This window comes from Lepisosteus platostomus, chromosome 8 (genome assembly GCF_059453375.1).
Source record: "Lepisosteus platostomus isolate fLepPlt1 chromosome 8, fLepPlt1.hap1, whole genome shotgun sequence".
NCBI lineage: Eukaryota > Metazoa > Chordata > Actinopteri > Semionotiformes > Lepisosteidae > Lepisosteus > Lepisosteus platostomus.
This window is the reverse complement of record NC_142618.1, coordinates 61,930,390-61,955,381: the sequence shown is the minus strand read 5'-3', so window position 1 is coordinate 61,955,381 and position 24,992 is coordinate 61,930,390. Positions and strand designations below refer to the sequence as shown.

At 38.9% G+C, this 24,992-nt stretch overlaps 1 protein-coding gene across 1 annotated transcript in view; it reads right to left on the bottom strand.

Moving 5' to 3' along the window:
- The window catches only part of LOC148657667 (uncharacterized), a 152,893-nt gene that overhangs the window by 29,346 nt on the left and 98,555 nt on the right, over window positions 1–24,992 (bottom strand). Inside the window, exons 27-33 of the mRNA XM_088644218.1 lie at window positions 23,278–23,467; window positions 21,049–21,202; window positions 14,239–14,406; window positions 10,493–10,660; window positions 8,922–9,089; window positions 2,604–2,771; window positions 2,304–2,366 (exon numbers count right to left, since the gene is read on the bottom strand). Of these exons, the coding sequence (XP_088500344.1) occupies window positions 2,304–2,366; window positions 2,604–2,771; window positions 8,922–9,089; window positions 10,493–10,660; window positions 14,239–14,406; window positions 21,049–21,202; window positions 23,278–23,467 (1,079 nt within the window). The remainder of the gene's footprint in view (window positions 1–2,303; window positions 2,367–2,603; window positions 2,772–8,921; window positions 9,090–10,492; window positions 10,661–14,238; window positions 14,407–21,048; window positions 21,203–23,277; window positions 23,468–24,992) is intronic.

Genomic DNA, 24,992 nt, shown 5'->3' with positions numbered 1-24,992 from the left:
CAAACTTTATGAAAAAATGTTTCCTCATTGAATAAACTGAACTTATTTTCACAAGTGAATTCACAGTAAAAAGTTTTAAATAATCATATACATTCTTTAAACATGAAAAAACTTCAGAGTTTGAAAGCCAAAGACATATTTAGAAAGTTACATTCCTCAAAACAAAACCAGATCAGATTTCATTAGAGATTCTGACCAAGTACTTAGCCCCCAGAACAGCCAGTATGGTCATATTAGCCGTGCAGAGTTTCGTAAACGTGAAAGAATGCTAAAAACATTTAAAAAACATCTATCACCTCCAACCAACTTGAAACAAAAAAAATAAAAAAAAACAGAAGCACACGCAGATATAACTAATTTTTTAAACGCTCCTCTGTTTCACTACAGAATGTAACAGTAGCCCAGATGCCTGATGGAAAATGACAGCCATTTGAGATCCAGCATTAATTCTGTAATCTCTACAGATGCAACAATGCAGCAACTGCTAAAACGCGAAGTTTGTAACAACATACTGTAACTGCAGAAGTTTTTCTACCAGGGTCACTATAAATTAAGTCCATGTGATGCTGGTGATTGAATAGACCAGAACAGAACAAGAAAAGACAGTCCCAGGACAGGTTTCTGGTTTGATATGCAGACATTCAAAATGGTTTCAATATTAACTGGTGTTAATTATGAATTTTAAAATAACCACACACCAACCGTGACAATAGTTGTAAAGGTTCTGCACTGGCAAACGAGACTGAAAGGACAGGCAGCAAAGCCCATCTCTGACCTCTGAAGCTGCAGACCTCTACTGCACAAAGTACAGTACGAGTGAGCAAGACGAGTTTTCGTTTTTACACGAGACGCAGTAACTCCTGCATATCGCTTCATTTAGATTTAGCAGATATTCACTCTCACGGGATGGGCTCTTGTAAAGCATTGCTGAGATTTAGGTTTTTTTCTTATCTTCTTGTTGAGTTTTGTCAGTTTTTTTCAATAAATTGAGGAATTAATTTTTTTGTAAATAAAAGTTAAGTGCACAGAATATACATTATCTTTCTTATACTACAATAACAATGCAACTACTGTACTATAAATTAGCAGAAATGTTATTGTTTTTTTATGTATCAATTAACTAGAAAACGTTATTGTTTTCATACTTGTTTCATTATGTGCTGTATTAAGGTGAAGTTTGGGTGTTTGAGGAAACATTTTTGAGTTCTGGAACCAATCGGAGATTATAATGGGAATATTATAATGGGAATTTAATTTTTGTTTTTCCTTATGGGTGTCATGGAACAAATTAAACTTGTATAACGAGGGACTACTGTACTGGTGATAGACAGGAATGCCACTGCCTGTGAAAAATGCAGTAGTGAGCTCACTCCACAGGCATCTGGAGATTCTTGGTCTCTGAGGAACTTGTGCACTGTACATATTTAACACAAGGCCCGTGATAAACAGTATGATGAATAAAATTACAGTATGTTACTCTTTATGTTTGACTATAAATTCATTAACATGTCTTTGAACAAACTTCGTGTTCAAACTGTAGGAATTACGCAGTGCATTTAACTTCGATACAGTACGTGGCATCAACACCTGGTGTGCCCACCATTAGTCCTCATCGCACACTGAGTCACGGCACGATCTGGACTCCAGGGTGAAGCAGGAAGCTTTGGATAGCCCTTGGTGCGCTGAACTCCCATTATGGTGTCGAAAGGTCACAAGACTGCGCCGATGTGGTAGTTTCTGTTACAGTACAGTATGTCAAACACGGCTCTCAAAATTCATTTTCATGCAGTGCAGTAAAGCTACTACCTACTGGAGCAAGCTGTCTGCTGAAAGAGGAATTAAAGGCACCCCACAGGAACAAAAAAATCCAGCTCCCTCACACCTCCGCACACCTCTAGTGTTTTCTGCTACACAGAACTGCGAAACCAGCACCAAGTGCGGCGCAGAGCGAGGACTCCCCAGGACACACCAACGTGCAGCCTGGCAGTGACGCCGGCATGCCTGAGCTCAGAGCTGGGTTCAGGTGGTTCCCCTTGAGCCAGCACGCACGGTGAACTGGGCCCTGGTCTGATCATGGGTGATTCGGCTGGGTGCCCCATGCCCCATGACCTGTGACCTCTGACTCGTGTGCCTCTTCTGTGTGAAGAAGTGGCCTTTGTAGAAGCAAACTCACACACGTGTGTTGAGAAACACTGTCAGCGGCAAGGAGGTCAAACGGGGAGTGCGAAAACGCAGTTCAACCTCTAGCCGTGCTTCAGAAACTCGCATGGCACCACATTCCAAACAACAGGCTCGATACTCACCTCTGTACTTGCAGCCACGAGCTTTTCTTTCAAAACTTGCTGCTCGGTTTTCAGATTCTCTGCCTGTTCCCAAAATAATAAAACAGCATAAAACACATTAAATTGCGTAAACTGCATAAGTGACAAGTTTAATTCAACAATGTGAAGAAGGAAAAGTAGCAAACTCTCACAAGCCATTATCTAAATCACATGACAGCCAATGACAGTGTATGATGAAATGTAAACTCAGTGAAAATGTTTTAGAATCACACAATATTTTTTAAACATATTATTTAGTGGTTGTATTGAAAAGCATCTCACCTCCTCTACTTTGCGCCTGAGCTTTTCTTGGAGAGCTCCTGCCTCTGTTTTCAATATAACTAACTGTTCTTCCTTGCTTGCAAGCTCTCTGATGGTTTCCTGGCTTGTTCTCTGCATCTGATAGAGCTGCTGACTTAGCTCAGACATTTTCTCTTCATGCTTGCGAGCCTGAGAAAAATAAATTAAAAATGCCAAAAAGTCTGTCATTTTTAGTTCTGACTTTTGTCTTTTCAGCTCTTGGATTTCTATAATTTTTATTATTATTGAGGAAAATGTCGACTGACTTGTATCGGACAGTTTTACTCCCTGCAGCCCTCCACAAGAAATGAAAGGCATTTGTTTATAATTATCTTTCACACAATAACCTACTTAACTAATGCACACAAAAAACTCTACAGGCATAAATGTACAGCCATGGGCACAGACAGAGGCTCCTGACACAGCGAACGATTATCGAAACTAAACTGCAAAGCCTTGTGTATGAGGCTGTGATCACACTAGCTGCCTTTCAGAGCTGTTAAGAACCTTTCTTCTCCCAGCACATAAAGTAACACATTAATTCAGCATTAATTATAGAACATGTCAAACTGCATTTCAGTCAAAGCTCTCTCCCAGTCTCTGGAGCCTTCTTAATGACAGTAATTACAAGTCCTAAAAGGAATCATCTAAAATTAACATTTCTCTTATGTCTTGATAGGAAAATGTAAATAGCAGAGCTGTACAGATGTTTTGATTAGAAAAATTTACACATCTTTCTTTTGTTTCAACGTGTGTCATAGCGGACAATGATAACTTGACAAAAGCAGCAGATGTTTAATTTCTCCGAGGAACGCAGTGTAGAATGTATTAAGAGGTGTAAACCTTCTTAACGTCTAAATTGTATTTTTTGAGGGTTCCACAGCTTCGTCACCATGTGTGTTTAAAAAAAAAATAATACAAAATCAATAAAACTCCAAAGTCCTGATAAATTCTTTATGAACCTGTTCTCTTCATAATCCCTCAAGGTGGATTAAATTGGTTATTTTATTAATCCTTGTTTATTTTAACTTTCAGCCTGTGGTCACACTGACAGCTGTTCCTGTCTCTTCCTTGTCTGTGTTACAGTCCTCTGTTCACTCAGGGCACAGGGTACAGATCCAACAGCCATCTCCATATCCTCCAGCTCACAAACCCTGCTCTTTGCCTCTAGACAATAAAAAGATCATCTAAATTAACTTTTAAGTGTATGACAGTAAATCCTAGCCAACTGAAATGCTTGACAGACTACATACTGTAGTAGAGATCTATATTTAATCCATGCAGAATTTCATTCATTTTCCTTTTTTTCCCTGCAGTCCATTATTATGTTTTGAACTGCTATTGTCTGCACATTGGTTGCTTACATGCCTTTGACAGCAGAAAATAAGATAAAAAAACACAATGGAACAGTTTGCAGATATTTTTTTAAATGATGTTCCTTCTGCATTTGGATATTCTAACAATGGTAATGTAAAACATTGTGGGTAATGTAACAAATTAAACAACGCGGGTAATATAGAAATAAAGAATGTACATAGACCTAAAACATTTTTTATCTACAGTAAATAAAATTAGATCCACTTTTGCAAGGACATTCATAAGACATATCGAGTTTATTAATGATTTCCAGATTTTGCTTTTTTATAGCTGGGACTCGTATTATCTGGTCACATCCACAGTGGGCCTGCAAAGATATTTAATAAAGGCTGCTGTTGGTAATCCTCTCCGATTACCTCTAACCTGCCAGCTATAACACACAATGTGCAGCAGCTCCTCAGAAGGACATCACACTGGCACCTGGTATGATGTTTGACAGCTTATTCTGCTGCATCAAGCCAGTACAAAATTACTTTTTTTCCAAATCCATTCCTAGTTAATAACCAAAGGCAATAATGGTATTCTGTATGTGCAAGTGCATGGAGAAGCAAAATGAAGCAGCAGAGAGGAAAAGATTAAAGAGTGACGATTATAAAGAGGAGATAAAAACACACACACACTGGTCTTGGAGCTCACTACAATGTTTCAATTATAATACCATGCAGAGTGCACGACAGACCACTTTGGAAAACCCACTCCGTGATTCCGAGAAACACAGGGGAAAATTTCTATTGTGTTTATACAAGACGCATTCTTAGTCTATTTGAAACATATCAACATTTCAAATTTTCCTTTATGAGGTGTTCGTGCGTATCCCTGGGGAGAAGCCAGAGATTTATCTTTTCTTTAAGTATATTAGAATTTTCTTTTCCACTATCTTACACACTAGGAGGAATATATTGATCAACAGATCATCGCGTTTCACCCTCACAATATTTTAAAATTTAATCAGACATTCTGTTAGGATGCAAGAAACGATCAATATTACTTCTAAGATTTATTCAAATGCATATTATTTCAAGCATTACTCATGGTTGCATCCAAAGGAATAATTTATACATATGCTGTGGTCTTCAATAATATTGGCACCCTCTTAGGTTTAACATTATTTCCTACCTAAGCATTACGAATGGACTCCTTCTGAATTTGAAAAAGCTTCTGCGACAAACTCATTAAAAATGACAAGGCAATATAACAAATTTCATTAAACACAAAAAAGGTTGAAAAACACAAAAAAGAAAGACAAGGCTGTAAACCAAATGCCAAGTAATCTTCACCAACAGATGCGTGTCTTTCTTGGAAGTGGCAGCTTCCAAAAAATGTAAAAGTGTACATGCAGATTTATAACGTAGATCACTGGAAGGGTATACCCGCTTTTTTTTTTCTGTGTTTCCTTGTTTCTTCCTCAGGTGACTGACTGACTGGCTGGCTGTACAGGACTAAACCCTCTGAATTAAAGACTAAAGAGTAACAGAGCCCGTCTTCACTGGCACAACGCCCAGTGCTATAGAAACAGGGTTTTTGAAACCATCTGACCATGATGTTACCATTCATTGCTTTTAGTCTTATAACTACTCATCAAATTGTTCATTTCAGTAACTCCAGATGTTAAATCCTCTGGTAACCATGGAACTTGATCCCAAAATATACAAAGTGCCGTGAAAAATCAGGCCCTGCTTCCTCCCTATTCTTCATTGCTTTAAGAAGCGATTTGTGCCAAGATGTTCAAGCCATCTGGAATATTCTGCAACTGCAGTGGCTGCAGCCAATGACAGGACAAACAGGTAATGAGGTTTATACGCCATCGAAGCATGTTTAAACAGAGATGCAAGCCTGCACAATTTGTCTCAAACAACTGGAGATTATCACTCAAAATCTAAACGGAGCTTTACTAGAAAATGGAACTCTGCAGTGGCAGTATCAGTTATGGAAAGGTAATAAACCCACAGTATATGTTTGGTGACATGTGATTCAACAGCATTGAAGGCAGTTTTTGGCAGGGAGCTGTTGGGAATGAACAGCACCCCCTGCTGGCCAGGAAGAGTCCAGGTGGAACAAACCACTGGGGCTGAACTGGCCCTGTGCAACTCGAGAGAGGGTTTCTGATCGATCTGACTCTGATCCAGCGATGGCAGAGCAAGTGCGCACCGGAGAAACCACCAAAGTTCTGCAAAAGGAAGCAACCGTTTTATACTTTAGGGGAACAACGCTGTGGAGAAGCCAGCAATGCCTACTTGATGAGCTTGTTGTTACCCATAGCAATCTCACTGCAGTGTGATGAACACGACTTTTTGAGATCTGTTCCACACACAATCACCATTGTAATCCTTCCACCTTTCAGTTATACCTGCACTCACACAGAAAGGATCTCTTGTGACTTTCTGCTTCAATCGTGGTTCAGTGTCATATACTGGACACTAAATTGATAGATCTCAGCCCAAAGGACTAGTTGAATAGAAACGTATATCTTCCTCATCCACCACCAAATACATATACGGTGTATAAATATGAGCTTTTGGAGCTGTGAAAAAACAGCATTTTAATCTTGTTATCCATTTAAACGTCAACAGAGATTTTGCTCTTTTCTTAAAGTTAGGAATACTTGTATTTCTTCTGTGATCATGTCGACCATTTACTTTATTCCTTCTGACGTCCTGGCTGATCCCAATTCTTTATACAGTACCAAATCGTATCCACTCAATCTAAATTATGTTTTGTTTACTTGCATACATTAACTAAAGATTTCTGTTTCTGTGAAAAATATTGAGCTGTTTTTCATTAGCATTAGTGTTTATGCATTTTTTGGTAATAGAAATATTTCTAGTGGCAAGCAATTCTTTTTCATTGCTGTTGTATGTGCCATTCAATTTTTAATTCAGTTAAGTCCCATAGATATAGTTAAAAATAGATGGTTTAAGACTAATTAAAATATCCAGTGGGCCCAAATTCATTTTAATATGTATGTCTATGTAATTAAGTGGATCTGAATTAAACATACCTACTTTTGCATGGGAGGAGATTATTAAAAAGAACCTTCATATACTTCATCTTTTCTTTGGTATTCTGCTGGGAACAGCAGAACTACTTATAAAACTGGTGGCCACCGGAGCACAGGAAATTCTTTATTAATATTGCTAATGGATATTTTAATTGCAGATGTACACTTTACCGTTTCATGGTGAAGAGAATTTCCTGATGCTTTTAATCACAGAATTGTAAATAATGAATACTACCCAGTTAAGAAAATGAGGGATGCTTACTGCTTTTTGATATAACATACATTTGATAACATATGAATCAGTGCCTTCAATACTGCATCAGACCAATTGTGGCCTGAAGTCAGGGGTCAAATTTGAAGGACAGGACAGAGGTGGGAGAGTGCGATGGGAGAATTGTGAATAATTCGGAATCACATGGGAATCACCTGGTTAGCTGTGGATGAGACCTGATTGATTTCAATAACCTTATTTCTATAAGGTTTTCTCAACACTGGGTATTCACCAATTATCCCTACATTTCAGAGGGACCGTTGGTTTCCATGATTGTTTGTGTTGAGCACTGCCACCTGTGCAAAGAAACCTGCTGTGTTCAGTCTCGGTGCTTTTTTAGCTCTGATCCATCTCCTTAGAACACTTACAAATAGGGCTGTGGTCAATTTCGTAAGGAAAACCTTAAGTATTGATAAATTTTACACCCCATAAATCCTAACAATCAGGGTGCTCAAAGTTATTCTGTGGCATTTAGCATCACTCATCTTTGTGTAATGTGCACAGTCAGTCAAGAAAGGAAGATAAATGCTGGAGCGATGCTTCGGGAGATGGCTGAAATAGCCAAATCCTTTCATCTGTCGCAAAGAGTGGAAAATTGATTCTTCAACCACAAAATCATTGGTTGATTCCCATATATCCTGCTCCAGGCACCACCGCAGATGGGAATTCCTTGTTCTTCACACTGATGAAGGATATACACACAGATGAACTGCGACCGAAGCCAATAATTCATGCCTCATGGTGCAGTGTTCCACCAAGTGGGAACAGCTTGCTCAATGCCAGATCGTTATCCTGGGCACGGCAGCGTGTGCTTTGTGTCACTAGCCACTGCACACGTCCGTGGGTTTCAAGCGTCGTGAGCCGCTGCAGAGCAGGATGGCTCTTTCAGGGGCCGGTGTCATGCAGGCGCACTGTAAGTGTGGTCGTTCCGTGAGAATCTAGGGAAACGTCTTTATTGGTGCTGCAGTTTGTTCAGCCAGTGCATTCAAGAATCAGATGAATACACACGGGAGCTTCCCCCTTTTCTATGTCACACAGAAGAGCCTGCATGGTCCTAATGATATGGTAGGTGGCCACAGAAAACTGTATTAAAACTGGTATTATCTCTTTTTAATTGGATAATTGAATATATTGGTTAGGGTGATGGGCAATACTGAAATGGGCACCATGTAGCCTGCACTCACTCTATAACCTGTAACACGAAAGACCTAAACCCAGCAAACTTCTCAAAAAAATGAATCTAGATGTGAGATAAAAACATTTAGATGAATGTCAAATGAGCTTCTCTTGGCTCTCTGTGCCTCTGCAGAAAAGGAAAGAGTCCATTATGAGCTGCAGCTGAGCCTGTTTCAGCACCTGTCAGGTGGATGCTTGTCTGACCTCTCCTTCCACCTGCCTGTTGAGATCGTTCACCTTCTTAACTTCTGAATGAAGCGCTTTCATTTTAACTTCGTAAGCAAAGATTTCTTCTTTGAGCTTCTCATCTACCTGCTGAACGCCGACGATGCTGGCTTCCAGAGCCGACGACATTTCGATTTTATCGCTAAGCCGCACAATTTTTGTTTAAAGAAAAAAGCAATCCAGGTAGTTCTGTATCGGGTGCTGCTTTGAAACGGAAGAGCAACCCGAAGCGAAATAAATTTTCCGAACACACCTCCTCCTCCGCTGCTTTCTGTTGCTCGTGGCCGGCGGCCAGCTGCAGTTCCAGGTCCCGGACGCTCTGCTCAGCGGCCGCCAGGTCCCTGCTGCAGGTCCTGAGCGAGTCCGCTGCCTCCCGCAGCTCCGCGCCCTGTTTCGCCAGGGCCCTCTCACAGCGCCTCGCCTGAAGCCAAGCACAACAGACACCCCCTGAGGCCCCACGCACAGGCCGAGCCCCACCGCCTCCCTCCGGAGGAGACTGCATGGCTTCTCTTGTGGCCGGCACAGGAAGGACCAGCCGCTAAAGAGGTCCTTTTCATAACTATTTCAACAGCAAATATTTTAATCGAGCATCCTTTCCCCAGGATGAGCGCATTTCTATAGGAGATTCAATCAAATGTGGTGCTTCCCTCTGTCTTTTGTATTTGATTGGAAAAGATACTTAATGTTCTTCCTAAGGACGTTAAGAAAATGACCGTTTTGCATTACAACTTGAGATATGCCATAGTTCACAAGCTCGCAGTTTGTGTGGTTAGTGTTCAAGTACACCTCTACACCTCGGCATTTCACAGGTGTAAATTATAAATATTTAATCTCCAATAATGTTCCCTCATTTACTGTACCAAGTGAAGGAAACATTGTCTGCTGAACTGTAATTACTGGACATTGGCAATACTTTAGAGTTCATTGAGCACATTTTCATCCAAGTGCCAGTGGAGACTTCATGCGAATTAGGCTTCTATTGAGCTGCAGAAAAACAAATGCACACATTGCGTGAAATGCATCATTCCTGCAAGCACATTTCCTGCTGAGGAAACAAGGGCATTTTCTTACTCCTTACATCACTGCAAAATAATGTTCACAGAATGCGTATTTAGATTTTCAGTGGCTCTCAATGGAGTTTCACACAAAATGACTTTTCAGGCTGGAGGCTGTAGCCATCCAAGGTTGGTACATATTGGGAAGGAGAATCCTACGACACTGTCGCTGGTAAGAAGCGCACAGTTGAACGGGGATTTGCCTTTCCTGCAGCTGACAGAGCTGTTGGAAGCTAGTGTCCATGCGTCCAGTATCACTAGAACTAGCAGCTCCACCGATGGCAAATGACAGATCAAGCCTTTCAAACTGGCTACGCCGATACAATGTGTGTAAATGTCAGAGCAGCGACCCTGAATTTAACTTGCATTCATTTCACTGAGACATGTTCATTAATAGTAGCCTGCACAAAGTATGGAAGCAGAAAGTGAGATCCAATAAGTCTTGTTTGAGCTAAGGCTAATAACTCATGATTAACAGCAATAATAATAATAATAATAATAATAATAATAATAATAATAATAATGGATGATGTCACACAGCAATTACAGTATTAACTGTATTTGAAAAACAAACAGAAATAGAAATATTTATATAGTATAAATATCCACATTATTTACTTTATCTTTTTTTTTTTAGAAAAATCAGCAAACGAATGGATCAACAATATAATAGTATCGTGTCATTTTGTTAGGCAAGAAGAGAGTGAAGACAAATTATTTGCCTTTTTTGTTTGTATAAGTACAGTATAAAAAACTAATTTAATCATACCTCTTCAGCGTGAAGCTCTCGCTGCTTTTCAGCAGCAGCTGTGCTTAAACTGGAGATTTTCAGCTGAGACTCTGCTTCTAAGAACCTCTCCAGCAGATTTCTGTGTTTCTCTTGGACATTGGCAATTTCATCTTCTAGCCTTGCAATGCGATTTTCACGATCTTTTAACTGTGGACATGTAAATATTTATATATGTTATGATATATATTAGATTATCGTACAGTTCTTAAATGAACCAGTGTAGCCATGAAGAATGAGCTGCGATGCATATAAATCTGCACTGAAACGGCTGGATACAGAAACTACCGGGGCTGTTTGAAAAAGTCCTGGCACACACTTCATTTCACCCTCCTTTCATCTTGCACACAATGAAACTTCAAGGGAAAAAAATCATTGAAAAAAGGAGAATCGGGAGTAACAGAAAAACAAATTCCAACAAGTTGAGTTCATCAGTTTCACTTCTCTGTAAACCGAAAGGAAAGGTTCTGTGTTCCGACTGAAGATCACGATATGCCAGCGCTCTGCTAACCAGCGCACTCAGAAGCTCAGCCGGGGCCGCGAGGAAAACTGTCCTCGGCCTGCTGAACGAGCCAGTGGCATAACTCCTCCATACTGATCAGCCTGCCTTATGAACTATGATCACTCCCTCCCGAAAGAGACATTTCACTCCTGGTTATGCTCTTATATTCCAAACAAACAGGAAAAAAACACAGTTAACAAACAAATAATTAAAAATACTGTGACTTCAACAGGTAATAAATAAGCCCAATTTGTTATAATTTCACAAAGCCAAGCAGCAGAAAGTCTATCTTACAGGGTAATTTTAAAATAATTTATCCTCATTCAAAATCCACTTATCTGATACGTAAAGTAATGGCTTTGACCTCGGCAGATGAGGCCATTTCAAACCCAATTTCCTTTGGATTCATCAAGCTTGACCATTTCTGGCCTCATAATGATTGTAAGGCAGGTTACCTCAGAGGGATAAGGAAGGTAATGCCTCATAGAAAAACATTACCGAAAGAGCCCGCCACAGAGAAAGAAAAATTCTTCCAGTGGCACAACACAAAGGAGGGAATTCAGACAGACGTTTCTGTGTAGGTGTTATAAACACTTCTCAGTGGAGCGTAGAACACTTGGCAATCAAGACAGAAAAGGGATATGAATGAGGGGCTAATTTAATTTATGGAATTCTTTGCATTGCTGATGTTTTCTTTAAAAACCCCCAATAATGTAATTTTTCTCCCCCCCTTTTTTCATATGCTCTTAGTTTGGAGAAGCCGATTACAATTCCACTTCAGCCACCACAGCGGACCTGGAGAGGAGAACCCATCAAGACCAGGGCGGACCAGCCAGCACTACACACGCCAAGAGAGGAACGACCAGCACCCGCCAAGGGCTCATCGCAAACTGCCCCCCCGGCAACACGACGCGGGGCACAGCATGGATTCAAACCAGTTGCCTCCTGAGCGTAAGGCACAGCCTTTTACAGAGGACACACTTCAGAATCCCCAACAGCTTAAACAGGGATTCAATGCATTCATCGGTATTTGTTTCTATTACTTGAATCAAATAACCAAAGAAAAAACGAAGACGGCTTAAATAAAGTATTCGGGGATCAGCAAAGTGAACAGAATGCATTTTGCATCAAACATCTGCTCTATACCTGAACACCCACAAACTTCCAGCTTAACCTGAGGCTAAAAACAAACATTTCACCTGCATTAAATCTTATTCACCATTGTTCATTTAAACAGAATATTTTTCAGGCCATTTCCAAACTGTAAGCAAGGATCTTTCATTTTTTTTCTTTTTGGTAGGCTATATTCATTGATGTTTTCTAGAAAAGCAGATTTGCAAACTTAAAATCACAAACTTAAAACTTAAAATCACATATCATGGTAATCATGTTCACAAGTGCGTGATGACCATTAGTTTTACATTTCACCTTTTTTTTTCTCCAAAAAACAGCATAGTGGTGCGGACCAAAACTGTCCACATTCTTACTAGATATTAAAACCAACTCACAAGGAGCTGAAAACTAAAGTATATGTATTGATTTGCTACACAGAGGTTTAAACAAAACAATAAAATCATCATACTATAACTATGTCCTAATTATTTTAGGAGATATTATATAAAAGCATTCATTTTTTTATTAAGATGAAGTGAATATGCTTCCATTCTGTTTTTCCAAATCATAAGGTTTATTCTAGTAGTTTCAGTATCTTCAAACCAGATGTTTTTTTCCCTCACATACACTTCAACTGATTCATAAGGTTTGATGTCAGTAAATGCTTTTACCCACATAAAATAATACCACATATTCACATGTTAATGGTTATAATATACAGTATTCTTCTCAAAGGGAGAGATTCAAGTGCTTTATTGTATTTGATTTGGCTTCACTGCTGCTATGGTCAGTTTCTGTCTATGACTTTTAATTAAAAACATACGTTTCTGTGGTATCAGCGCAGTGACAACAATACAAGGCTTGAGCAGATCAAAACTACATGAGCCCAGAGAAGTCTAACAATATCTTGCCAAGCATGAAAGAAAGCAAAACGTTGCTTGCCCAACATGAAAAAATTACATGTGGTCCTTTCTAGAAAAATGGCAAACGATTCTTTACAATAAAAGTATTGTGGTTAAGACAAAATATCTTAAAATGTATGGCTTTCTTTTCCACTACCATCATTCTCTTGTTGTATGGATGAATGCTGCAGCAGGCGTTCCCCATGGCTCTGTCTTAGGCAGCACAGCTTCTTGGTGACAATGTCAGGAAGAAAATATTGTTCTTCACTTGCTGAGACACGTACAGTATCTGCACCAATTATAGCTCAGGCAGCCATGGCAAAAACTGAATCATTTTAGAGGTCTGGGACATTGTGTGCTTGGGTAAAGAAAAACAACACACACACATCCATCACACACCAGTCTGTAGGAATAAGAGCCTGAACTGGGATTTTTTGCTTTTCTTTCAGAACGGTGAGATTTTCAGAAGCCACAATGCCAAATTATAAACTATACTGTCAGCTTTTTTGATATGATAAGCAAGGGATGCATCAGAAAATACGCATTCTAAGGTAATGTGCAAAATACAACCAGTACCATATTTACTCTTAAGGTGCTTTCATGAAGCAGAAACACTGTTGCAAAAAGAGACAGTATACTGACAGTGGAGGGTTGAACACAGCCAGAAGACAAAGTGAAGTCAAGTGGAATTCTCTCAGACGGATTTCACAAGACACCTCAAAAGGAAGGGACACAGAGGACAAGAAGAAAATGAGTGCTCATAATACTGTACATCCCCAGCAGCAGCACACAAGAAAGAGAAAACGAGAAGCTAACTGGGCAGTGGGGAATGTTACTACACAAAAAGAAAACACTGTAAACAACACACAACACTCTGGCTTTAGTGTGCTTCACATTTTCTTTGCCAACTTTCTTTGCCAACAGACACGTTTTCAAGATTACTTAACATCACAACAAATGCTCCAAATTCCATAATGAATTTTCAGCTGAATAACATATTTTGTTTCCAACGGTCTTTTAATTCATTCCGTATGCAATAACCTTTAAGTTCCCTTGTTGAGCGGTTTTTAAACCGCACAAAGCAAATGAAATACATTTCTTCTATTCAGTAAAAAAAACTTTAAGAGATGACAAATGAGCCAGGGAAACTTTGTTTTTTCCACTCTACGTACGTCACCTTGATATCTAAAACAAGCACAGACTCCACTGACCGCCTCAGTGTCGTTTTTCTGCTTGGCTCTGAGAAGCTCCCCCGCGGTTTCCATGTCTGCGATGTGGCTCTTGAGCTTGCCCAGTTGGCGCTGCAGGTCCTGGTACCGGGCTTGTTCCAGGCCCAGCTCTTCCCTCAGACTGCGCACCAGCGCCTCCTGCTGATGTACCTGGGGAAACATGCGGCAGGTGGTCAGGCTGTGCTCACTGGGCCATTTGTCGGAGCCTGGAAATCTCCACGGCACCGCAAATGACCGCAGAAACTCAGACGCGAATAACCGAATTTACGGTTCGATTTTATGGACAAGCATGAGCAGCTGCACCCAGTGAATTAAACTAACGCTCCCATGACCTGTTGTGCTGATACAGACTAAGAGAAGCACCACAGTACAGTTGCTACTGTACAAGCAGGAGGTAGTGACTGAGCACACAAGAGAAATTAATGATCCCGCTGATCAGTCGTGTAACTAACGCCTCACTGTTTACCCTATATGCAGCTACAGCGCATCACAGCTCTTTGGCCCTTGCTTTGAATCCAGACTGGGATTCGAATTTCAAGAGACTTTGGCTGAATATAATGGTTGCATACTCCTCCCATTAATCACCAGCTGTGAACTGAGCAAATGATTTGGACTGTGTTGAGGAAAAGTAAGCAATGCCAGTTCTGTTGAGCCCTCCCCCCCTTTGATCCATGCAGCTCGCACCTACTGCGTAGGAGGGGGTCTGCACAAAGTCGCGGGAGCCCCCAGACAGCACCTTATCTTCCAGCCATGGTCCCCCAACGTCTCACCTCGCACCCCGCCCCCCACTTCCCCGGTATCCCCAGACCATGCTGGGTGTCGGGCGACGCACAATACTGTGAGAGTGTCACGCCACCGAGCACAGGGACTACGCCACGTCTGGAGGCGAAAGTGTTAAGACCTGCGCTGGAGCTGCTCACCGACGACAGGCTGTGCGCGCTGAAGGGACAGCTTCCTCCACCCTGATCTTCTCCCACCTCCCCACCCGTCCTCCAGGGGGCCCCTCATTTTCTGAAGACCTGCCCACAGACGCCTGGCAAATCCCAAGGATCACAGCAGTGTGCTGTGCCAAGGACGCCCTCACCCAGGCAAGGCCACGCTGGTACAGCAAATGTTTCCAATCGCCAGATGTGTGCATTATGTACTCGTACATTCTTGGCTGCTAGTCACTATTTAAATTATTGTTCAAATAAATAATGCAGCCTAAGTACACTTGTCAACACAGGATTACAGTCCGGAATACTTTAATCGTATAGGCAATTTCACCACAACCTAGATATTTTTAAGTAGCATAAGATCAGGAAAACAAGAGGTAACCTTTTATTGTGAGTGTTGTATCTCAGCGTTTAATATATGTTCTACACGGTTTAAAATAATCTGTAACCAGTAATACAAGAAATCAAAAGAGCTCCAATATACTTTATTTTTTGGATATAATTCTTGTTACTGTATAAACCCACGCATTTCACAAACCATCTGCACCTCAGTCTTGAGATCTATGTTTTATTATACGTTATAATGCTTTACGACTCGGACAGAAATGTATCGGACGAAGCACTTACAGTACATTTCATGTCAGTATCGCAGATACCCAAAACTGTATGCAAAGAAAAAACAACAGCACAGCACTGGGATGTGTATAATCACTATTGTATTGGCTCATTTGTATAAAAGAAATTAAAGATTGATTTAGATTAATGGCTTCCTTTTATAATTAAACACTGAAACAATGTTGTGAGACAACACACATCGTATTAAAGAACTCTGTATACAGTAGAGATGTTGTTTGTTTGCCACCTGTTTTCTCCTTTCTGTTGTCAAAACCATATATAGGGAATTCTTGCTTGTACTGACTCTCACTGGAGACAGACGTAAAACATAACAGAGCTAGAAACAGGCCCAGCAGTTGTTCTGAATGCCATCAACAGAGGGCCTGACGCTCTAGAGCACAAATACACTTCTGGTAGTGCCACTCAGCTGTGTGTGTGTTTCATCAAAACAGAGCCCACAGTGTTAATTAAGGATATTAGATAATCCCATCACTGACAAAGAGACAGTCTAATAATAACAGCTAATAAAGCAGTGGTATCAAATTTTATTACCATGTCGTTGGATAAATTAGAATTCAGATCCCAGAGGTGAAAAAGGAACAAGAGAGAGAAAAGGATCAGTTGTTCACTAACAGAGATCTGTGAAATTAATAAAAATCAATATCTGATGTGGTAATAAATTTGAAACAGAAATTAACAAAAAGCAGGGACACAAAAGCATAAAACATTGTTAGCATCACTTTTGTTTCTTCTTAGTTTTTGATTCCAAAACCTTCCTGATTCCTCTCTACGTAAACAATTTTTCACTCAGTTAAAAAGCAAGATATTCATTAAAATGATAGCGTGTGGTCTCGTTATTTAGATTTTGAAAGAATGCCATGCGTTCTTAAAAACCGTGACTGTGAAAACTAGAGCATCAGTGAACATGTTTTGATTTTCTGATTGCCAAGAGTGATGTAGGAAATAGAATAATGGACCTACATATCTGGTCAAGGCAACTGGCTTGAATTGACAACCCATCTGACAAACTTGTGTTCTGAACAGATTCGTGTACTGTTACTTATTTAAGAACCTTTTAAAATGATAGATATAATTATAGTTCAAAATAAAAATTCTAATTATTCATCATGTCATACTACAGCTTGCATTACAAGATAGATGGATGAAGTTTTGTTTTTAAGGTCAGCATGGCTTATTTTTTACACTGCACTATGACACTGACGCAGGATAAGTCGTGAAGAACATAGTGTCTGTTCTTCCTTTAACTCCTGGAGAAGTATGAGTGACTTTTAACTTAAGAGCGCATGAGAAAACAGCTGCTTGTTTCAACCACCAGAAACAGGTAAAGTGTCCAAACTGAATGAAAAGCTAGTGAGGATAATAATTATTTACCCAAAATGAAAACAGGGATATACAAATAAAAACAAAATAGTATTTCATCATATAACACTGTCGTGAGTAATTCAATCTGAGCTCCAAAGTGGGACCTACTGATCACATCACCAGCACAGACTCCAAAGATGTTGAAAAAGACTAGCATCGCATCATGCAACTGAAGAGATAATGAGTTTCACAATTATTTAATACACAGGCTGTCTGTCCTCAAATTATGGTCTTTAAACATGATAGATCATATTGTATTTGTTTTGTCTTTAGGGCACTCTGGCACTTCAGTGAAGACTTTATAATATGAGGGTGAAAAGAAAGCTAGCTTGAAGAAGCAACAGTCCCTTACATCCTCTTTGTCCTTCCTGGGCATCATAAAATATTAAGAGGAAACAAAGATTTTGACCTCTTCAAATGATGCTAAAACAACAACAACCAACGAAAGTGGATGACAGCATTTAGGCATCAAATACACCCCAGAGCCCCAGACTCCACCACCACTCCAGAGCCCAGGAGGTAAGCCAGCTCCCACTACCAGTGCCCTAACTAATTCACTGCGTAGAGATGAAGAAAATAACAATAACAGCTAAATTATCTAATACTATGGATGGCAGCTCACTAAAGCAACTGTATTCATTAAACCACAACATTCTTTAAGTGCTTTAAAAACATTTTTCTTTTATTCAAATAAACAAATAGAAGCCAAACCAGTGCATATTTATAAATATTTTATTTTGTGAAATAATCCAGAAGCAAAAGGATCCAGAAGCAGGAATCCGTGCGGACGGGATGAGAAAAAGTAAACATTAAGTTATAGACCTTACCGTAAGACACCGAACTGCAAGTACAGTGTGTCTCTAATCTCCTACTTGTATTCCCATCCCAGACTCCAAAACACATCAGAATGTTTTATTTGCCACTGGGATTATACTGGAGTTGACTCATTCATAAACAAGACCATCATTATTAATTATACTTACTAGTAACTCTAATATATGAAAATGTATAACCTGTGAGTGAATTTCTATCCTAAATCTAAAGATAAATAGGATCTGTATTCTAACAGGAAGGTTAAAAGGACCAATTCCAAGTCAATAATGCGAGACAAATGAGTCCATTTTCCAAGACGAGTATGACCCCGAGTAAACTGCAGCGTAACAGACAAGACAGCTCAGCAACCTGGAGCCAGACCTGGCAAAGTTCACGCCACCCCCTCTGCTCCAAGCCACCGGACTGAGGCGGATAACTACTGTAGGTCCCGAAACACCAGGAGAATCTGCTGCCTACCGCGTTAATCACGCGCCAGATCGACTGGGCAGCTGATCAGCACTTCTGATTCGATCCGGGAGAGCTAGCGCAAATTGGAGTGATATGCTAATAAGTAGCGTAAAACAAATACCAACTTTACACATCGGCGTAGTTTCAGAAATAAATGTTAAATGCCGGGGTCACTTATCTGGAATTAAAGTATCGTGTACTGCAGTGCTGTGCCAATGAGCAAAGGCCGTGACTAACTGAGGCCTTTCGTTTCTTTAGGTTTAAGGGCACCTTTAGAATGAAAGTGTCCTGCAGATGAGGGATCCACTCAATCGTGCTCCTTGTGTCCCAAAGTGTCTCAGCCACTTTTTCCAGTGTACAGTAGATGTCCTATCATCTACGATTTTCATTACGAAGCTTTTAACAGACTAAGTGTAATTACTATTCGCATTAAAAGTGACATGATTCACTCAGCAGAATAGTGGTTTGTGTTACTTTACAAGAAGATTTAAGGGTTTACCAAAAATAATCCAGTAACATTTTAGATTATGGATTGAACGGGTTGACCATTTAGAAAGTGCTTATATCCCGATTGGAATTGAACACTATTCATATTAATACTTACATACTTATTAACAAATTCAAACATTTTTGTACATACTTATAAAGTATTACTTGTAACCCTTCAACTACAGTGTTACTGGCATTACTGTTTATTTTCCAGTCTGCACTGGATCAGTTCCAGGAAATCATTCAGAGCTGTCACGGGACTTTAAATAAAAAGGTGAGACAGCGTCTTCATTCATCAAACAGTAAATAGTAATACATTTAAATTGCATCACAATTACAGAGTTTTTCAGTTGAATTTTTAAACCTATCCCTATTTTTCCCTTAACACTAAGGAAATAATTATAATTGAGGTGAAGTTCCGTCTTTCAGTCCTGTATTTGCAATCCTTTCCTACACGTCTAAAGAGGAACACTTACTGGAGCTCACATGGTATTGATCGTTGAAGCCTCAGCATCCTGTTCCCAGTGTGGGCATCCAACAGGACGAAATTTCAATAAAAAGATCAGCTGCTCGTCCAGGTTTCACTAAGGCAATTTGTGATATGGATTTATTTCACTACCTGCACTGCCAGAAGCTGCTTTTACTATTTAAAAGCTTTGATTTGATAACTCCGGACACTTTAACTTTTAAAGTGTTGAATACCATCATTCGGAAATGGAAATATCTTTATAATCTCTCTTTTTGCTTAAAAAAAATGGAAGCTCGTGGCGTTCAATTGAACACACATTTTCATAACCATATTGGAATTTCCAAATCTCCAAATGTAACTTTTTCTGATTTAATAATTTTGCTTAATATGCATTTCTGATTTAACTTCTTTAAGTGTAAGTCTTAAGTATTCCAATATAGAATACATACAGGAAGTACTGTCTTTCATTTTTTTCCCCAAAGGTTAGAGTGTGTGTGGCTTCCCGCATAATTCAAGGAAATTAACTTGACACATTTGGAAAATATTTAGGTTACAAATGCCAATCAATGTAGTTACATAGAAAGATTATTTTTTACTCGGTGCATAGGCTTTCATGATAAATTATTTGTACATACTTTTTTAGAACGCACTGGGCATCCCTGATTCCCCACAACCATCAGTTTTAGAGATATTTAAATCATAATTGACTAAAGATAAAAACAATCGTCGCTGCAGTAAATCAATCGTTCAGTGAAGAGACGCAGCTTTTGAATGGAAAAGAAAAACTGGTAATTCAACCAAACCAGATCTGATGGTTCCTGAAACATTTCTGCAAAGGTGTTGAGAGTGAAACGGATCTAAACACATAATAGAATCCATTTTAACATTCTTGAGAAAAACAAGGATTAAGATAATCTTCAAAAATATATTTCAAGTGACATCTGAAACCAAAAGCAGCTCCAGCAAAAGCATTAAAATATACTTTTAAACGAATTAATGAGAAATCTTAAATGTGTAAAACTTTCAGTCCCAGCATCCACAAAATAAAATATCTTTGTATTCTCTGGATTATATTTAATAAAACAGAATATTTTAGGACCTTATAAAGTATTAAGAAAATGGAAGGTGCTGCATTATTCAGTACTGCAGGAACTTAAAAAGAATTTAAATTATTTCCAAAGAAATTGTGCAAGACCTGGATTAATTAGCTCTACCATTGTACTGCTGAACCTGGCTAAAGCAATATAATCTGATCCCCACAAGTGTAACAGGATGAAATATTAGACTAAAGATTATTTTCCATATTTAGTTCTTTAATATGAGAACAAGATAATCCACCTCTTCCACCTCATATTCTGTGCTAATCATAGTTTTCGACATTTCTGCGTTCCCTGGCTTCGTGTCACAGCTAATGAAATTTCTGGCTGCGCGTTAATAGTCGGACAGACAGATACATAGGCATCATTGCTGTTACTGTAGACGGTGAGAGGTCATGCCGATTTTCATGAATTATTAAGAAACTCTAGTTACCGGGTATTAGCACAGAATGTATGAACTCGTCGCATCTGACAAGGCAGGATTAGTGTGAACCCGCATGATGTACGTAGCTCGGTGTGTCACCTGCTGTTTGAGGGTCTTCAGTTGATCTTTGCAACATGTGTGCTCCATCTCTATCTTCTGAGAGTCCTGCTGGAACTTCACCACCTCCTGAAGTGCCTGCTGCTGGCACTGCTTGGCCGCACTGAGATCGGATTTTAATTTTTCAACCATTTGTCTGTGAAGTTAAAAAAATTGATATTTAAAAAAAGACTGCATACTACTTTTAAATAATACTGTGGGAAAAGTCTTCTGCTTTTATAATCAGAAAACATAATAGATATGGGCAAAACAAGACACAAATTAACATTATTATTAAGATAAAATTAATCACCGTGGAGATTTTAAATTTATTTTTGCTTTGTTTCAGGTAGCGGTGCTACCACAGAAAAAAATAAAATTAATCAATATAAGACAAAAAAAGATAAAAGTTTGAAATCACAACTTCCTTAAAAGGCATACATGCTGGAATCTCTTGAAAGATAATATTGGAAAACAAAGGAAATTGCATATGTTAATTAAATGCAAGCAATAAAAATAATACACCAGGGAGTTTTATAAAAAAAGGGCTGTTTCCTTATAATAACAACTCAAAGAATGATCTAACTGCACACACAATGTGAAAATTACCGTATTAAAACATGAAAGCTTTGAGTACTGAGTTATAAAATTGAGGAAAACTTATGTTTAATTTGCATCTAGATCTCTACTATTAAAATGAATCCATATTTTACAACAGTTGCTGTTTTATGAAGGCAAAGCCATTTCTCGTGTACTAAAACATCAAAGTGCTAAAAAAATCAAGATGATGTAATAATAGCAGCCAATGTGGTTAAGGGGACAGATTGCTTAACACACCCTAAACAGTTCATAAAGGTCAAAGAGAGCTTAAGAAACACACTTCTTTTTCTTATCTTATTTGGAAAGAATTTAAATAACATATCAGAGGACACGCTAATCCCTAGGTACATAAGACAAAAGGCAGAAAGCAGAAAGAATGCTCATGGAAAGTCCTGGAAATATGGCCTTAAAAGTTAATCAATAAAGTGTCTATTTCTGCTCAAGCACAATGGGACCTGGCTGCAGTTTCAAACGATCAATACTACAAATTATTACAATTTCCACATCTCCCACTGGAAATTCAAGGTAAAAAAAGAGCGGAAGACTTTTCACACAAAATTTCCAGTTCCATATTTTATTGAAATGTAAACCTAAACATGCTTATTTTTTCACCATTTCTCAGTCGGCTGTGATTAGCACAAGCTCATAACCCTCTGGAAAAAATAACTGGTGCAACTGTACCATTTAAATTACTTTTTGCTGTAACCACTAGCAAAATTTTGCTAACTTTCAGTCACCAATACATGATCGTGCTACCTTTGAAATTTTCATTTTGAAATTAGGAATGGGTTCCTTCGGCTACCATGTAAAGGAGATTCAGCAGATATTTACAGCTTTATGCTGTCATTGCGTTGCAAAAAACAAGTGTGTGTCAGTCTGGTTTACATTTCAACAGGAACAGCATTCTGCCAAAAAGACTTTTAGCAGCAGTAACAGACCGGAGCACATCGGGCGGCCTTCAGAGTTTCAGCCTTGCCAAGAAACAACTACTAGTCGTTGGAGAGAGGAAACAGGGGAATCATCTCCTCTAAAGCCCACGAATAACAGAATGCAAGGCTCCATCGTCTGGGTTCTATAATTAACACCAGTGTGACCTTTACCACCCATCTTTAAACAAGAACAGAAGAAGGTAAAGAACAAAAGGCATCACATCTAAAAATCCTCCTTCGATCTGTGCTTTGATTTGCTGAAATACTGTATGATTAGGTTATGATTTTACAATTCCTTCAAATGACGTCGCTATCACATAAGCAAGTACATTTTAATTTTTGTTTAACGGGAGCATAATTTGCAAAGTATGTGCAAAAAATTAAAACACAATTTTAATTTAAAATTAAAAGCCAAAAAAACAAACAACATTTGAAGTGCTGTAACTGACAGATCTTTTTTTCTGTTCTTCCTAATTTTTTTTCAGAGAATATTCTTTGCAAATGAATAGCCTCTATCGTGCTTAAATCATGCGTCTTTCTGTACTGCGCTATAAATAATAGAAAAAAGACTGAAGAGAGAAATAAGATATATTTTAATCATCCCCTTTGTCTGTTGCATTGCATTTTTCTAAATTGATTCCCCAACACACAAAGAAAAGCCGTCTACTCCACAGAACAAGCTGCGTCCTCGTCAGTTTCTTACTTGTGCTCAGTAACTTCAGCCTCCGCAGATAAAACCCGCTCTTTCATGGTCTTTAGCTCAGTCTGAAACTTTCGGCTCGTCTGCTCCTGGCGAACAGTCTCTGCCACCCTCTCAGTCAGCTGGTCCTGTGTTGCTTTTAAGCTGGATTCCATTAAAAGAAACTTCTCATCCCGCCTGGCAAGCTCTTGGGCTGAAAGATTCGCCATTGAAGTAAGAAGAAGAAAGGTGTCAGACCGTGTTAAAAAAGTGGGCCGAAGAATATTTAAGCATCTCTAAGAAGATTACGGAGTTCATCCAATCTTTCAGTAAACAGGCTGATGCTATTAAACTGTTCTAAAATTTCCAACACACAGAAAAAGAAGACATTCAAGGCTGGAGCACTAGAGCAATTTTAGCAGACCATATTACAAGTTCAAGATTAAGATTATTTGCAATAATATAATTTGGTTATTAAGTGGCAAAATATAAAATATGTATTGGTTTATATTTGCAGTATATGATTAAAGAGTCGAATTATTAAAAGAGGATACAGATTCTAAAAACAACATCATGGATTACCACTGAAAAGAAGAAATATTAATATAATGGCATTTTTTACAAAAAGCAATTTAAGAAAAATTGATTTTAAAACTTGAGAGGTGCTTTTAAAATTCCCTGTATAAAAACGGGAATTTATATAACTTGATTTTTTTATATATATAAGAATTACGTTTAACAGCACAATCAAATACTCCTGTTTTTATTTTCATTTTGAATAGCAGTAAAATTAAAAATATTAAATTATGAATAAACCATTAGAAAAGAAAACATGTATCAAAACATCTGTTAATTTGCAATATAAGTAGCAACTCACTATGTTAAATGGTCAAATCTGATATCTGAGATCATTGTAACACTATTGTTCCATATTTTTTCACATGGAGACGCTTCCTTGCCACACAATAGAACTGCATGTCCCCATTCACCAATAGATGGAGCTCTTTACTCGGGACTCAGCCCTGCAGAACTGTTACATTGCATTCAACCAAAACACTTTATTTTCTGTATTCTACATGAAATAAAATCCTCTTGTTCTGTGTTTAGTACATTTAGCATATAGCGCGTGTATATAAATGACAAGCCTTCGGCACTCATGTTGAGGAAAACCTGCATTTTTATCGGTTTGATTTCAAGCGGGGGCAAATTTGTTATAAAGGAGACATTAAAGAAAACCATCTCTCGTCCGCTTCTCATTACAGTCTAAAGCTACTTCCACCCAGATTATTGTTTCTGTCACTTCAGTGTCTTGATGAAGGCGCCACTCCATACAGACCTGGGCTCGGTTTTGTTTTTTTGACATCAAGTGGAACTCCTCAATGGGTGGCAAGTATGAAGTGCTCCACAGAATGCGAGGGGGGATTTCAATGCCATTTGGGGGTGGGGAACTGGCAACAAAAATGAACCCTAACAGCCCAGGAGGGTGAAGACATGATTAATTTATGGCATGGCAGTAACCGAACTGTTTAAACCTGAGCTGAAGGAACATCACACTGCGAACCTGGATCACTACACGTTTAACTGGCACAAATTTTGTAGCTCATCTTAAACTGAAGAATCAATCAGAGAGATGAACCACGCAAAAAAATCCTGTTTCAGATCTGGACAATCAGAAACGTGTTTGAGTTCAGACAATTACCATAGCAAGACACACACTTGCCCTTAGGAGGTGCAATTCT